The sequence below is a fragment of the Sinocyclocheilus rhinocerous genome, unplaced genomic scaffold, assembly GCF_001515625.1.
Source record: "Sinocyclocheilus rhinocerous isolate Xijiao unplaced genomic scaffold, SAMN03320098_v1.1 scaffold1956, whole genome shotgun sequence".
Lineage (NCBI taxonomy): Eukaryota > Metazoa > Chordata > Actinopteri > Cypriniformes > Cyprinidae > Sinocyclocheilus > Sinocyclocheilus rhinocerous.
In genome coordinates, this window is record NW_015638932.1 from 577,858 (window position 1) to 592,106 (window position 14,249).

A 14,249-nucleotide genomic window follows, 5' to 3' on the forward strand; every position below is an offset into this window, starting at 1 on the left:
GCAATTTTTTTTTTTTTGTGGGGGGGTGTGAAACAATATTCTGTGGTTAACATTATTTTATCCATTGCAATTTGATTGGACTGTGGGAAAAGGGCAATTATATTATTGTTAATATATAAAGAAATTCATTTTTAATACAGATTGTATTTTTTTTGTGGTTTTATTAAAGCTTTCTGAGAGTGCCCTGCGAGATCTCATTGTAGCCAGTATCGCAGTGAAGTACACTCAGTCCAACTCTGTGTGTTATGCAAAAGATGGTCAGGTAACCAAAACTTTAAAAGCAAAAAGGTTTTTAAAATTATATTTTTATTGTCAAAATATATACATTTTTGAAAATTAATTAAACATAACTTCATACGTTTGTGTGTGTGCTTGTTAGGTGATTGGCATCGGCGCTGGCCAGCAGTCTCGTATCCACTGCACTCGGCTGGCAGGAGATAAGGCCGATAACTGGTGGCTCAGGCACCATCCACGAGTGCTCAACATGAAATTCCACAGTGGAATTAAACGTTCAGAGATGGCTAATGCCATTGATCAGTATGTCAGTGGAACAATTGGAGAGGTATTGTATCCAAAAGTTGGTTATTTGTACTAGTCATAGAGGGATATATTGGCCAGCCTAATTACTTTGAGAATATTTATTATAAACCTTGTCAGTCAAATCTTACAATCAATAAAATCTGAGAAGTATTTTTATGTATCATAATGTTTTTGTAGATTGCTGGGAGGTGGAGTTTTTCCTGATGATATTGAATATTTGTTTGTACATCAGGGCCCAGATAAAGAGGTTTGGAAGGGTCTGTTTGAAGAAGTTCCTGAGACTCTGTCAGAGGTTGAGAAGAAGAACTGGATCAGTTCTCTGCAGGCTGTGGCCCTCAGTTCTGATGCTTTCTTCCCCTTCCGGGACAATGTTGACCGCGCCAAACGGGTAAACACCCTCTCCTAGTGTTACTAAGCTTGAGTCATTATCCGTGCTGTTTTATGCACCCTTGTATACATCTTGCAATGTAACAAGTTGCTTGTTGCTATATTATACCATCTTAAAAATACACATCAAGTATGTATATGAATGACGTAGGAGTGACTGTGATGAAGGCATTTTCTCTTTGTATGGTTTTAGAGCGGTGTGGAGTATATTGCTGCCCCCTCTGGCTCTACCGCGGATGAGGTGGTCATCAACGCCTGCAATGAGCTGGGAATCACCCTGGTGCACACCAAAATCCGTCTCTTCCATCACTGAAAAGCACTACAAAACATCCATTTGAATACAAATATCTAGCTAGTTTCATTGTTAAAAAAGTTTAGGATTCCTTTCTTTTTAGATGTACATCTTTTACTGTAAATCTGAGTTACTACCCATGTTGCATAACTTTGCGTTATAGCTAGCCTGTCCATTTTTACATGAACTCATTTATTACTCAAATCCTAAAGCCAACAGCAAAGTGACATTATCGCTAAATAGTTAGGAACATTCTTCATACATAGCTTCTATAATACTGATAATCTCCGAATAAGATGATCCACTTCTGTTCATTTAATATCTTTTCTTTGATTAATTTGTGCCGTGCCGTCCTTGTTGGTATCTGCTGCTCGAAACATTTTCAGTGTGAAATTGCCTCCATACACTTCCTGATGCATTCCATTGTGCTGCCTTTAGTGTCCATGAGAATTACAAAATAAAAACACAAATCAAGTATGATAGTTTTTCATAGATTCCTTCAAGGGTTTATTTGCATTTATTGACGTCTTGTTTTTTGCAAGGTTTGTTTACTTTAGAACCTAGTTCCAAAAAAATTGCTTTTAGTAAAATTTTATAAATACAATTTGTCATGAGTCCTGCAATGTATCAAAAATGGATTTAACAGTAGTGAAAACTGGTGTAGACAGTAGAACAATGACCGATAAATGAGACAAACAACATTCTATACAATCCAAACACTTCTGAATGAAGGGGATAAATAGTCAAAGAATTTAGAAAATTAAAATTAGTATCAATCTAAAAACAGTGCTGACTCTAGTCTAAATAATCAATGAGCCATGTAAAAAAAAAAAAAGGATTTTTGTATAAAAGACAAATTAACACTTGGTTTTTGGTACTTCAGTGTACCCCCAGTGGTGCTCTAACATTCTTATAAAACAGTGCTTATGTTTACTACTTTCTCATATTTGCCCAATATCAATTTATAAAGACTTATAAAGATTTATGAAATCCTCTGACAATAATGGTAAGGTAGTTTTTCTAAATTTAATTCAATTAGAAAGCTGCATATAAAAAAAAAAAAAAAATCTCTTCACATTTTAACAGAGAAAGTGAACTTTCCTGTTATAGTTTTGGTATCAACAAATAGACAAACGGTTTTAACTGCATTGGGAATTATCTTCATTTAATATTGCAATACGTTTTTTTAATTGATTTATATAGCACACTAGCAAACAAAAAAGTTAAATCTAATCAAATTCCTCAACCAAACAATAGCCAATCAAAGGCTGTAAATGAATCCAGCTGTTGCTATGGCATCACAACAGCAGCTGTAAAGCAGCAGCTGGATGGCAGTAACAAACAGGGAGGTTTTAAGGCAATATGTGAATAGTACATTCTCATATAACATCACATCTTTATTACATGTCCCAAGTAAAATGTTGCATAAAGGAGGCAGAAGGTCATGGTGCAGTTCGGTCAGAAATGGTTTTACTCTTGGGTTTTGGCATTGGTCACAGCATCTGCAAGAAGCTCAGGTCGGAGACATTCGATGGGGCATTGAATGTTCTGGAAGAACAAAGGGGAATATGTCATACAAAGGAAACCAGAAATATTTATCTGCATACATTCAAATATATGTGAAACGTTTCAATGCATTTGTCAATGCACATCTGCCAAAAATATAACAGATATACTCACCACCCTGTGGCCGATGTTTAAGCGGACGGGCTTCAGCAGGTCAGAGCTTATCTCGGCACCAGGCCTTCTGCAATTCTCACAGCGCCAACCCTGAGGAGCAGCACATACACAACGCATTCCAACTGTACCCAAGCATATGAATTTGAAACACCCTCTTTGAATCTAATTTTAGTTCAAGTGTTTTTAAAAAAATACCTTATCTTACCGTTTTGAATTTTTTGTTCTATAATTTGTAAGTTCTGTTCTTACCTGCTGTCCTCCATAGCATGTGCATGTGCAGATGGCGCCCAAGTATTCTTTCTGCCACTTGTTTCCGACCTGGTACATCTTTCCGTCATCGTAACATATGGACTCATCTATAACGAAATGCAAGAATTTTAATTCCACTGATTGTAAGAAACTTGACTACATAGTGTCTGTTGAGAGGAAGCACTTACGTGGTTCACACTTGAACTCTCCTTTGCCATTGCCCAGGCAAGCGCAGCTCATCAAGTGACCGTTTTCTGCCCGTCGCTCCCACTTTTCACCAATGCGGTAGTTATTTCCATTGTCGTGACACCATTCTGCGTAAAAAATGGTATTTCGAGTGGAAACACTCATACAGAATACAGGATCATCTTTATGGTGCCCAGTCTTGTTCCTGGAGATCTACCATCCTTCAAAGTTCAGCTCCAACCCTGATTCAATCTACACTTAAACAAGCTGATTAATCTCTTCAGTAGCACTTGATAATTACAGACAGCTGTGTTGGTGCAGGGAACTTAAATTGGCAGGTAGGTAGTGGGGCTGAATCCGAAATCACCCCATACCCTCATTCACTATTTCCTACATTAGGCAACTAATACAGTTCACTTGATGGAGTCAATGAAAACGAGTGAATTCGGACACTAAGTGCACCAGAAGGACTGCCGCTTTTGCATAGTTTGTGTTTACTGTTTAATAATCATTTGAAACTGGCAAATTGGCAGCTCCAGTAGTAAGATGAAAGTATTTATCTTGAACTCTGTCATGGAAACTATGTATAAAACATAATTAAACAATTTAATAATCAATTTACAATGAATTTTTTACCAGTGTTGTATTATGCTGTACGCCGTGGACGAGCGCTTTGTAAAATGAATGGATGGATGATTCAGCTGTGGTTGCCATCTTCTGGCGAGATGTGGCAATTAATTCGCTGCATGACTCTCACAGTGCATTATGGGTATTCTCTAGCCGTTGAGCATACATCAGTTGAACACTTGTTATTGCTGTGGGATTGAATAAGTGAACTCTATAATGTCCAATAATGTAAGGTTTCAGATACCACTAAAAATGGCTGTCCTCTGAAATAGTGCCCTATTTAAGGGTATAGGGGGCGATTTCTGACCGGGTGGGTATAGAAAAAAATCACCCAACTTTAAAATAATCACATTTTGCTGCTTTTCAGTCTGTAATGAAGACGGACACCGTTTTTGTTTTAACCAACTGTATTTACTCAGTGCAACTTATAATTCAAGTTAAAGATATAACACCAACGTCAGAACAAAAATAAAAAAAACATTCATTCTCAGAGTTGGAAAAAGGATCACCCCCTAATAAAAACTACTTGTAAAGGTAGGGTTAGGTGTAGCTAATCACCTTCTCAATGGCACACAAAGCCATTTGACTTTCAACTGTGATCAGCTGTGGTCATTTTTATTAGAAGCATGCAAAGAGCTTTCCTGGAGCATTTCAGTCCTTGGTAGTGCAACTGAAGCAAACAATCAAATATGGGTGGCAAGGTATTGTCAAAAGAACTCTGAGGTAAAGTTGTGGACAGGCACAAGTCAGGAGATGTATACAAAAAAAAAATGTCAAAGGCTTTATCAATGCCTAGAAGCACAGTGAAGTCTATTATTAAGAAGTGGAAGGTATTTGGTACAACACAGAACCTCCCTGGATCAGGACGTCGCTCCAAACTTGAGGAAACTGTTCAGAGAGGTTACCAAGAGGCCTACAGCAATAAGCAGTTGCAGGAATTTATGACAAAGAGTGGTCATTGTGTGCATATGTGACAACAATATCACAAATTCACCACAAATGTGGCTTGCATGGGAGGGTTGCAAGAAAAAAAAACACTCCTCAAGAAAGATAAAGCATGGAGGTGGTAATATCCTATATGTATATGGGATATGTTATATATGTTATGGGATGGAGCAAAATAATGGATGGGGCAAAACACCGTCAAATTCTTGAGGATAATCTGCTGCCCTCTGCCAGAAATTTGTCAATGGGAAGAAGGTTTATCTTCCAACATGACAATGACCCAAAGCACACAGCAAAACTGACCACACAGTGGTTAAAGGAGAATGTCCTTGCATGACCTAGTCGGAGCCCAGACTTAAACCCCATTGAAAATTTGTGGAAGACTGCAGTCCACAAACGGTCACCATCAAATTTAACCCTTAAATGCATGAATGTTTCACCAATCATTATTACATATTCGGGTCTTTAGCGACCCGGACCTATATATACAGCACGGATGGATCTCTAACTGCTGTAATAGCAAAAAACTCTCTTGATATTTTAAGAACAATTACAAAAGAATAAAATAAAGCATATTTCGTTACCTTTTGAAACTTAAAAGGGTTCAATTTGAGCAGATGATTTTACCATCGCTGTCATCGTCAGAGCGCACTTATACAGTACATTCAGCATCTGCCTCATATTCATGATCTTAGCCATATTCTCAAAACTATCGTTTTCAATGACTTCATACAGGCATCTAAATCTAATTTTCAAACATTTCACATTTACATACCTAGGGTCTCTAGTGACCCTACGCACTTTTTACAAAAAATTGATCAGAAAACTGGCATTCTTTTATATTTTCAAATTTTTTTTCTTGTTATATTGTTTATAATTAATAGATTGAGGAATACTAAGAAAGTTGATGTATAAGGAGGGAGAGAGTAGAGAATGATATCCCGGGTCGCTAAAGACCAGAGGTATGCATTTAAGGGTTAACTGAACTTGAGCAATTCTGCAAAGAAGAGTGGGCAAATATTGCAAAGTCTAGATGTGCAAAGTTAGTAGAGACACATCGCAACAGACTAAAGGTTGTAATTAAAGCAAAAGGTGGTTCAATAAAATACTGACACAAGGGGGGGATCCTTTTTCCAACTCAGTGATTCTGTTTCTTTTTTTTCCTGACATGTTGGAGTTATATATTTCACTTGGATGTTATAAGTTGCACTGAGTAAATACAGCTGGATAAAACAAAAAGTGTATCCGTCGTCATTTCAGGCTGCAAAGCAACAAAATGTGATTATTTTAAAGGGGGGTCATTCTTTTATATACCCACTGTACATGAAGAGGAATATCTACAGGATAAATCCACCATTTGATCTCCAGGTGTGAAGTTACTCACTGGAAGAGTCACATCTGAAATGTCCACTTCCCAAGCCAAGACATTTGCACCAGAGTTTGAAGCCAGTGTCAGACATACGCTCCCATTCCTGTCCGACATCATGGTAAGTTGCTGTGAAGGTGTCATAACATGAGTCCTTGCTAGATGAAACATCTCCTGGAACTGTTGATTTTAACAGGAACAAAATAAAGAAACATTAAGACAAGCATCATTAGCATTTGCATTTTTGAGCTTTCATCAAAGTTCATTGATCCTTGACCTGTGTTTCCAGCGGTGATCATTTCCTCCAAAATTTTGTGTTTGAGGGCTCCCTTCAAGGCCTCCACAATGACATTATAAGAGGCACCAGAGGTGAGACCAATCAGGGTTGCACTTGTGGATGATCCTGGGACATGCATCTGCAAAAATAGAAAGGGTGAATCTGAAAATAAGCTTAAGGTGATAACGGAAGTTTTGGGTCATTTTTCTTTTTCGTTCATCTAAAATTTTCTGTTAATCTTTCCTAGGTCCTCACCTGAAACATCTTCTCATCTGGATGGGTAATGGGCTGACAGGACACCAGGTAACCAGAACTCTGCTGGTAGGGCTGCCATGAGATGGTGGTTTGGGTTTGGGCCTTTTGCGGTCTTCCAGTCTTGTCTTCTGGAAAACCAAAAGGATGGCCGTTGCCAGGCCTCTCACTAACCTGAATAATTTGAGGCACACGACCCCCATCGGGTCCCACCTTGGGGATGTAGACTAGGGTCTCCCCAACTTGAGGCACATAAGGCTGGGGTCGGGGTTGGTTAGGTTGAGGGACTGGTTGACGATGTTGAGGCTGGTAGCCTCTGTTGGGTTGATTGGGCTGATTATTGAATTCTGTGTACTCCACATGCTGCCCATGTGCATCAGATGAGTCATGCCCAGTGGGACCCACTACATGAACTCTGTTGTCAGGCTCAGGCACATCCAGCTTGTCTGGGTCACCATGATGGGGCAGACTGGGCAGATCGGAGGTCAGCTCTGGGCGGAAAAAAGTGTTAAAAGCAAAGCAGCATGTAAAGAGGCAGCCACAGTTGCATCTACCAGCCAGTAAGTTACTAAAGATTCAGTCAAGTAATGATCGTACAGTACTTGCTGATATCTTTTTAAAGGGAAGTGGATCCAACAATTTTCTCAAAATTCACCATTGTTTTACAATTAAACATGGAGGAGGATGTGCATTATATAGTTATACCAGCTGATTTATGGCGCTTTTCCACTGCGTGGTACGACTCGGCACAGCATGGCACAGATCGGCTCGGCTCGGTTTGCGTTTCCACTGCAGTTTAGTATCGCTTTAGAGTGGGCGGAATTATTCACATGTCGTTAGTTGCGCCGCCTCTACTGCCGCGACTCCTGAAAAACTTTTTCATTCCGTGTCGCCCCATCAAGCTCTCGCTGGATCCGCTCCTCTGCTATCAACGAGAGGAACGTTTGTACTTCCTCAACAGACAACGTCCATGTACCATGCAGTGGAAAAGCGCCATTAGAGTCTGGATATCAAACTAAACACATTCAAGTTTCTGTCCTCAACTGTGACAAGCTGGATTTTTTGGATGTTTGTTTTCAGTTTGTCTGTTTGTTTGCTGCCCATTGTGAAATCTAATTTGTCCAAAATTCCAGATGCAACTCTGTTTAAACATCAAATATGTTCCAATCGGCTGAGGTTTTGTAACATTGTTATTGGACATTTTTCCATCATGTTTGGTTTGGATATGGTGTAAGATTCAGTTCAAAGAAAACACTTTTCCTCGGAGTGAAAACATTGGTGAAACACTGGACTAGTATGGACCAGCCCTTTAATAACTGATCAAAGGATTTGATCATAGTACTCCAATGAGGGAACACTTAAACAGTGTAGTGATGGGCTAGCAGACCAGTCAGTTTGGTGCATCAATTAAGCAACATTAAATGCAATTTACCTCCATTTTGCATTTCAGCTCTGAGTGCATTTCATCATTAAAAAGCTAAGCAGTGTAAAATCTGTGGCTTAGCCAAGTGTACTAGTGAAATGCAAGCCAGCGCAATGTCAAGCTTTTATAAAATCCAGTGTGGGCTAGTTAGGCTAACTGCTGTGTGCTGTATCTATGCTCTGTCCATTTCAGTTGCTAATGCAGTAGTAGCCATCATGCTTGCAAACCACATTTCCGTTAGCTTGTACCATTCAGCAACAAATCATAAGGGCGTACACCTTATGTCTCAATATGTGCATTAACATTGTATATTTACATTTATCCAATAGTCAGACACTTTTATCCAAAGTGACTTACAAATGAGAAAAATCAATGTTTTTATATGAGCAAATACTTACGAGTTGTGGCTGTGCCAACCAGTGGTGCGCTTCTCTGGTTATTTAGTAGGGCTATGATCTTTAAGATGTATTCGGTGCCTGGTTGCAGACCTGTTGTTAAATTATCACAATATGGTCACATAGTGCATTATAAATTTTGTTTCACAAGCCTAATTTACCAACATTTACAGTATGTATACCATAACTGGGTGTAATGTGATGCATTCTGGGTCTTACCAGTGATGGTGGCATAGTTCTGGCCAGCATTAGGGCGTGGTATAAGCTCACGAGGTGAACCACCTGATTCTTCATAAGTAATGTAATATCCTGTAATGTGTGTTGGAGGGGCTTTCCAAGTGAAGGAGATGGAATTGGGGGTCAGCGAAGTGAACTGGAGGTTAGTTGGAGACTGAACAGCTGGTCGAGCTGTGATGATATATAAGATAAAAAGGTTAAGGTCATACTGGTAAATTTAAATCTGTTTATTTTCAGACTTAATGCATTAGCATTTATACAGTATATTACTCTTTCCACATTGGCAGATTTGCTTAGTTGTACCTGTGTTTGCAGTCATTGTGAAAGGAGGGCTTCGACTATTTCCATTCAGTGTGTACATGTTGACCACATACATGATGCCTGGCTGCAAACCTGAGGTAAGGAATACATTTCTTTCAACAAACAGCAATAATTCCAACATGGTTAAAAATTTATTAAAAAACATTTTTGATTTTATCCAGACAAAGCAGGATGCAACATTTACAATAATCTACCATGGTAAACCCATTGATTTTAGACACTTCTGTGATGGTAATGCGATGGTACTCTTTGAAGTAACTGAATACAATATAAATACCATGGAAGTTAATAATACTCGTCGTTTACGTATTGAGCAAACAGTGGCTAACCATTAATGTTTAAACAGATGGCCAATAAGGGGGTTACCTATGGATTGTACAGTAACTTACCAGTGACAACATAGGTACGACTGTCAGCAGGAATAGTTTGCCTGAAGGTGGGGTGACCTCCATTTTTGGGTGTGGCTTCAATAAGGAAACCTGTCATTGGCTCATTATTGACAACACGCCATGTGAGAGTGAATGAAGTGTCTTTCACGTCAGTGATACGGACTCTGCGAGGAGGGGTTATATCTGTGGAGTTAATGAGTTGATAGTTTCCATTTAATACAGAGAAACTACAAAAAATCACTCTACTGTGAAAATATGGGAACCCGACTTACTGTCAGCGGTGGTGCATTCTCCAGTGAGAGGTGAACTGCTGTCTGAACCTCTCAGTGCATAGACATGAACCTCATAAGCAGTGGCCACCTAGAAGTAAACAACAGATATTTAGGCCATAGATGGCAAGTCATAATTCATTAAAAATAGCTACCAATACCTGAACTCCTTTGCTTAAAACTTGGTTGAAATAAAATTTAAATGTAGAAACCAAAATGTCAAATATCCTATATTTGGTTAAATTGCAGCATTCTGTTGTCAATTATCTTTGTATAATGACCACGGAACTGTATTGTCCATTGTCCCTGGCAATAAATAACTTTTACAAATTTTTCTACTTTTACTTGTGCCAACAAAGATTAAACCTATTGGTAGAGTGCAAGGTAGTAGACATATTACCATGAGCCCAGGCACTAAGACTTGTGTGGAGTCTGGTGAAACATTCATTTCTTTGGCTAGGGCATACGGATTCTTCGGTGATGCAACCACACGATAGCCAGAAAATCTGGCATTGGGTGCCTGCCATGCCACAACAAAAGAAGATGGACTAATGTCGAAGAACTCTATATTGGTGGGAGCAGGAACAGCTGGGAAAGGTGAAAGGACAAGAATCAGGACAGAACCCCTCTAACACTCAACCCTATTATCTAATTGACTAGCTTGAGAAGCTAAGTTGAATTCATAGAGGTCATACCAGTGGGCTGAGTCTCCTCATGAGTAGTTTGCTGAGTGGCCTCAAGAGTACGGACTGGGTAACGTCCTTTCATGGGAATTACTTTAATATTGTACATGGTTCCTGGGCGTAGACCTTGGAGAACCACACTGTTATCATGACCACTTAGGGCTGGTTGGTACTCTCTTTCTCCCTCCTCTGGACTAGAGTACAGAACCCTGTAGGAGGTCACTCCTGGAATCCGTGTAACATCCCATGTCACAAGCATGGAGGTGGAGTCCACATCAGAGAAGGTAAGATCTCTTGGATGCTGCAAACTTGCTAGAGAGTTGGAAGGAGAGAGTTAAGGGAGTATATATTGGGTGGTGTGGCATAGTTGCTAAAGCACAGCACTTTTATAACTAGAAGGTTCCTGGTTCAAGCCCTGTAAAAAGTTAGGTAGTTAAAAAAATAGACAAACCACTAACCTGTTGTAGCTTTCTGGACCACTGGGGTGCTCTCTCCTTCTTGGCTGAGAGCAATCACATTAATTGTATACTCCACTGTGGGCACCAAGCCACGTATGGTCATTTCTGTACGCTCTGAATAAGGTAGAAACAGAATAGTTTTTATAAGTCCAAGTACTGAACCAGTTCTTCCAAATCAGCTTCAAGGTTGTGAGTAGGAATAAAAGCTGAGAAAAGGGTAAAGAGCAAGAGATGCCTCACCAGGGCCAACCAGCTCAGAGAATGTAGGACCTTGCCCACCCTTGGGTGTCCCTGTTACTCTGTAGCCTGTGATGGGGCCTCTAGCTGGGCTCCAGCGGACAGTCAAGGCGTTGTCTTGAATATCAGTAACATCTAAATCTGAAGGGGATGGAACACCTGAGAATGGAGAAAAAAACAATATAGTCACAAGAAATTTGTGGTAAGCTAATGGTCAGAAACCATAATAGATACAGATGTCTTGAGCATGAGTGCTTACTTCCCCCTGCAGTCCTGTGTGTGATGATGACTGGTGTGCTGGAGGCTGGACTGTCCCCTCTGCCTGTCACAGCATACAGTGTGATGGTGTAATCGGTGTCTGGACGCAGACCCTGGATGGTGGCAGTGGACTGAGTTCCTGGAACAGTGAACTCTCTGGGTGCATCTCTTTCACCTGAGGAACAATGAGAAGGAATCAACTGCATTTACAAGCTCAAGTGAACATACAGCAACAGAACACAACACCACACCACAAACCATTTGTCATACCTGTTTCACCATGTGTGATCTTATAGTAGCGTACAGTGACTGCAGGGGCGTCCCAGGAGATTGTGATGCTAGTGGGAGTGGAGGACGTCACAGCCAGGTCAGTGGGAGCATCAGAGACTACAGGAGAAACAAGAGTCACATCATTATACCTCACAAAGATGAACAAAACAAATCTTTAACTTTTCTAACTTCTCACCAGTTGCTTGTGTTCCAGTAAGTGGTAGAGACTCTTTATTGCTGCTGACAGCATAAATATAGACCGTGTACTCCGTCTCAGGGACCAGGTCCACCAGTGTTAAATAATTTCTCGTTGGGGGAAGTCTCTCGTTTTTAGCGCGCCCACCACTTGTTGGCTGATAGCGTAGGCGATAATCGGTAATGATGGCACGTGGGGCCATCCAGTGCACGGTAAATGAGTTGGTGGAGACATCAGAGAAGTCCAGATTTGTTGGGGAGTCCAAATCTGAGTGTATGATGGGAACAAATTCAAGTGGAGAAACTGACAGACCAGAACGGAGAGTGGTCAGAAAACTAACAGTTGAACACCATTTCTTATATCCAGATACATACTTGTCTTCTGAACACCAGTTACAGGTTCACTTTCTCTGTCGTCATACACGCACACTAATTTCACCAGATACTCTGTGTTTGCCAGCAAGTCTGAATCGAGAAAATTCAGAATCAGCAAGTAAAACGTGTTTGAACTGTAAGATGCACATGGGTGAAATAAAGAACTTTGAATGAAAGCATTAGTAAACCCTTACTCTGAAGGAGGAAGCTGTTGGTGTCACCTCCTACATTGACTTCCTGAGTGTCATCGTCATTTTTTGTGGGATGGTAGCGGATGACAAAGCGGCTAATTTCAGATGGCTGAACAGAAGGTGCAGTCCATGACACACGCATGGAGTCTGAGCCCACCTCAGCAAAGTTCAGGTTTGTGGGGGCTGGAATAGCTAAACAAGAGGAGAGTGAGAGACAATAATGTCATAAATTGAAAAGTCAAAAGTTTGTCAGCATAAAAATAAATAGCTAATAAGTAGGCTATGTTATTTCACCTTTTTTGTTAACATGAAACAGGAATACAATAAATACAAACAATATGATACCCCACCAAGTGGAAGTTATCATAGTGCATTCCCCAAGAATGCAAATAACGAACATACTCCCAGAAATGCATCAATATTCTGAAGTAAGCAGACGATTGATTCAAAAAGCTGCACTGAGTCTGGAAATAGCAAATTGTTAATCTTGGATAGCTGGACTAGGAAGTAATGAAATGAAGTGGCTTGAACAAATGATGGTTGAGGGATGAGGGTCTCAGCCTCTTGTTTACGTCCATATTCTCCATTCCTTTCCCTTTTCTTTTACCCCCACCCTCTGAAATGTAACAAAAAACTTATGTAGGATAAATCACCAGTTTGGGTTTGCTGTGTGATCACCGAGGGCACACTCTCTGCCTCATCTGTAATGGTGGACACACTGATGTCATAATTGATGCCTGGCTCCAGTCCACGAATGGTATAATAGCTGACGGAGGAGTTCACCATGTCCTCAAAAATAGGAAACCTCTGGTCTGCCGTAACAACCGTAATATGGTATCCAGTAACTGCCGGGTAATTTAATGGGGTCCATCTAATTCCGATTGTGGTATCCGTGAAATCAACAAAGCTGAGATCACCCACCTTGGGCACATCTTTAATCGGTTAACAAAGTTGCATTTATGGGAAAGGGAGAGAGAAGACAAGACACACAGAAGCAGTGACAATGACTAATTAAGACAAGCAGCAAATTACTGTTCTCATGCCATCAGTGCTAAAAAATGCTAATAGCTAATCATCAGAAAGACATGCACACAATAATGGAAAATAAACAGGCTTTTGATTTGAATTAGTCATTCTACAAAAAAAGAGAAAGTATCAAGCTCCAACTTTTCTTGCAACTATCAAATTCAATAGATATTTTCAAACATTAAAAAAGTGAAACAGTTGATAATTATACAATTATTTCATGATGCACAAACAGATTAAACAACACCAAGGATTTATTGGAAAGAAGAAATTACTAGATTTTCGTAGAAGTTAATTTTCTAATATATTAAATGCAGCTGTCTTTATGGATCTTTGCAGGATACATGTGATGGCATCTAAAAGGATCAATAGCAATTAACTCTTTCCCCGCCAGCATTTTTGAAAAAAGTTGCCAGCCACCGTGAGCGATTTTGATGATTTTCACTAAAATTTGATGGCCTCCAGAATATTTTTCTGTATGAATATTTGAATATGTATAATAAAATAATAGATAAATAAAGATCAGAGCCTCTACTTTTAAACAAACAAAAAACAGTTTTATTCTAGCTTAAAGCATTCTTTTTTTATCAACACTTGAATATAGGTAGGTTTCATAAAAATGCATAATTTTGAGCAAAAAGGTGAGAAAATCACATTTTTATCAAAAACTACATCTGGGTAATATTCAGTACGATTATCAAAGCATAAATCCAGTAAATCG

The 14,249-nt window shown here is 39.6% G+C and overlaps 2 protein-coding genes across 4 annotated transcripts in view; one reads left to right on the forward strand and one right to left on the reverse strand.

Moving 5' to 3' along the window:
• Positions 1 to 2,270, forward strand: part of LOC107750055 (bifunctional purine biosynthesis protein PURH-like) — a 10,213-nt gene extending 7,943 nt beyond the window's left edge. Inside the window, exons 12-15 of the mRNA XM_016565313.1 lie at positions 170 to 262; positions 380 to 562; positions 773 to 928; positions 1,121 to 2,270. Of these exons, the coding sequence (XP_016420799.1) occupies positions 170 to 262; positions 380 to 562; positions 773 to 928; positions 1,121 to 1,240 (552 nt within the window). The 3' untranslated portion in view covers positions 1,241 to 2,270. The remainder of the gene's footprint in view (positions 1 to 169; positions 263 to 379; positions 563 to 772; positions 929 to 1,120) is intronic.
• LOC107750053 (fibronectin-like) overlaps positions 1,712 to 14,249 on the reverse strand; it is a 30,659-nt gene continuing 18,121 nt past the window's right edge. The window contains exons 25-46 of one of the 3 annotated variants that reach the window (XM_016565312.1): positions 13,156 to 13,434; positions 12,506 to 12,694; positions 12,312 to 12,401; positions 11,938 to 12,204; positions 11,742 to 11,858; positions 11,473 to 11,646; positions 11,217 to 11,372; positions 10,977 to 11,090; positions 10,531 to 10,830; positions 10,236 to 10,423; positions 9,839 to 9,926; positions 9,567 to 9,749; positions 9,160 to 9,249; positions 8,839 to 9,027; positions 8,623 to 8,712; positions 6,805 to 6,932; positions 6,550 to 6,688; positions 6,291 to 6,452; positions 3,337 to 3,462; positions 3,149 to 3,255; positions 2,900 to 2,989; positions 1,712 to 2,767 (exon numbers count right to left, since the gene is read on the reverse strand). In XM_016565312.1, coding sequence (XP_016420798.1) covers positions 2,690 to 2,767; positions 2,900 to 2,989; positions 3,149 to 3,255; positions 3,337 to 3,462; positions 6,291 to 6,452; positions 6,550 to 6,688; positions 6,805 to 6,932; positions 8,623 to 8,712; positions 8,839 to 9,027; positions 9,160 to 9,249; positions 9,567 to 9,749; positions 9,839 to 9,926; positions 10,236 to 10,423; positions 10,531 to 10,830; positions 10,977 to 11,090; positions 11,217 to 11,372; positions 11,473 to 11,646; positions 11,742 to 11,858; positions 11,938 to 12,204; positions 12,312 to 12,401; positions 12,506 to 12,694; positions 13,156 to 13,434 — 3,344 coding nt within the window. In that variant the 3' untranslated portion in view covers positions 1,712 to 2,689. Of the gene's footprint in view, positions 2,768 to 2,899; positions 2,990 to 3,148; positions 3,256 to 3,336; positions 3,463 to 6,290; positions 6,453 to 6,549; positions 6,689 to 6,804; positions 7,293 to 8,622; positions 8,713 to 8,838; positions 9,028 to 9,159; positions 9,250 to 9,566; positions 9,750 to 9,838; positions 9,927 to 10,235; positions 10,424 to 10,530; positions 10,831 to 10,976; positions 11,091 to 11,216; positions 11,373 to 11,472; positions 11,647 to 11,741; positions 11,859 to 11,937; positions 12,205 to 12,311; positions 12,402 to 12,505; positions 12,695 to 13,155; positions 13,435 to 14,249 lie in introns of all 3 variants that reach the window. The other 2 variants (XM_016565310.1, XM_016565311.1) reach the window with 2 other exon arrangements.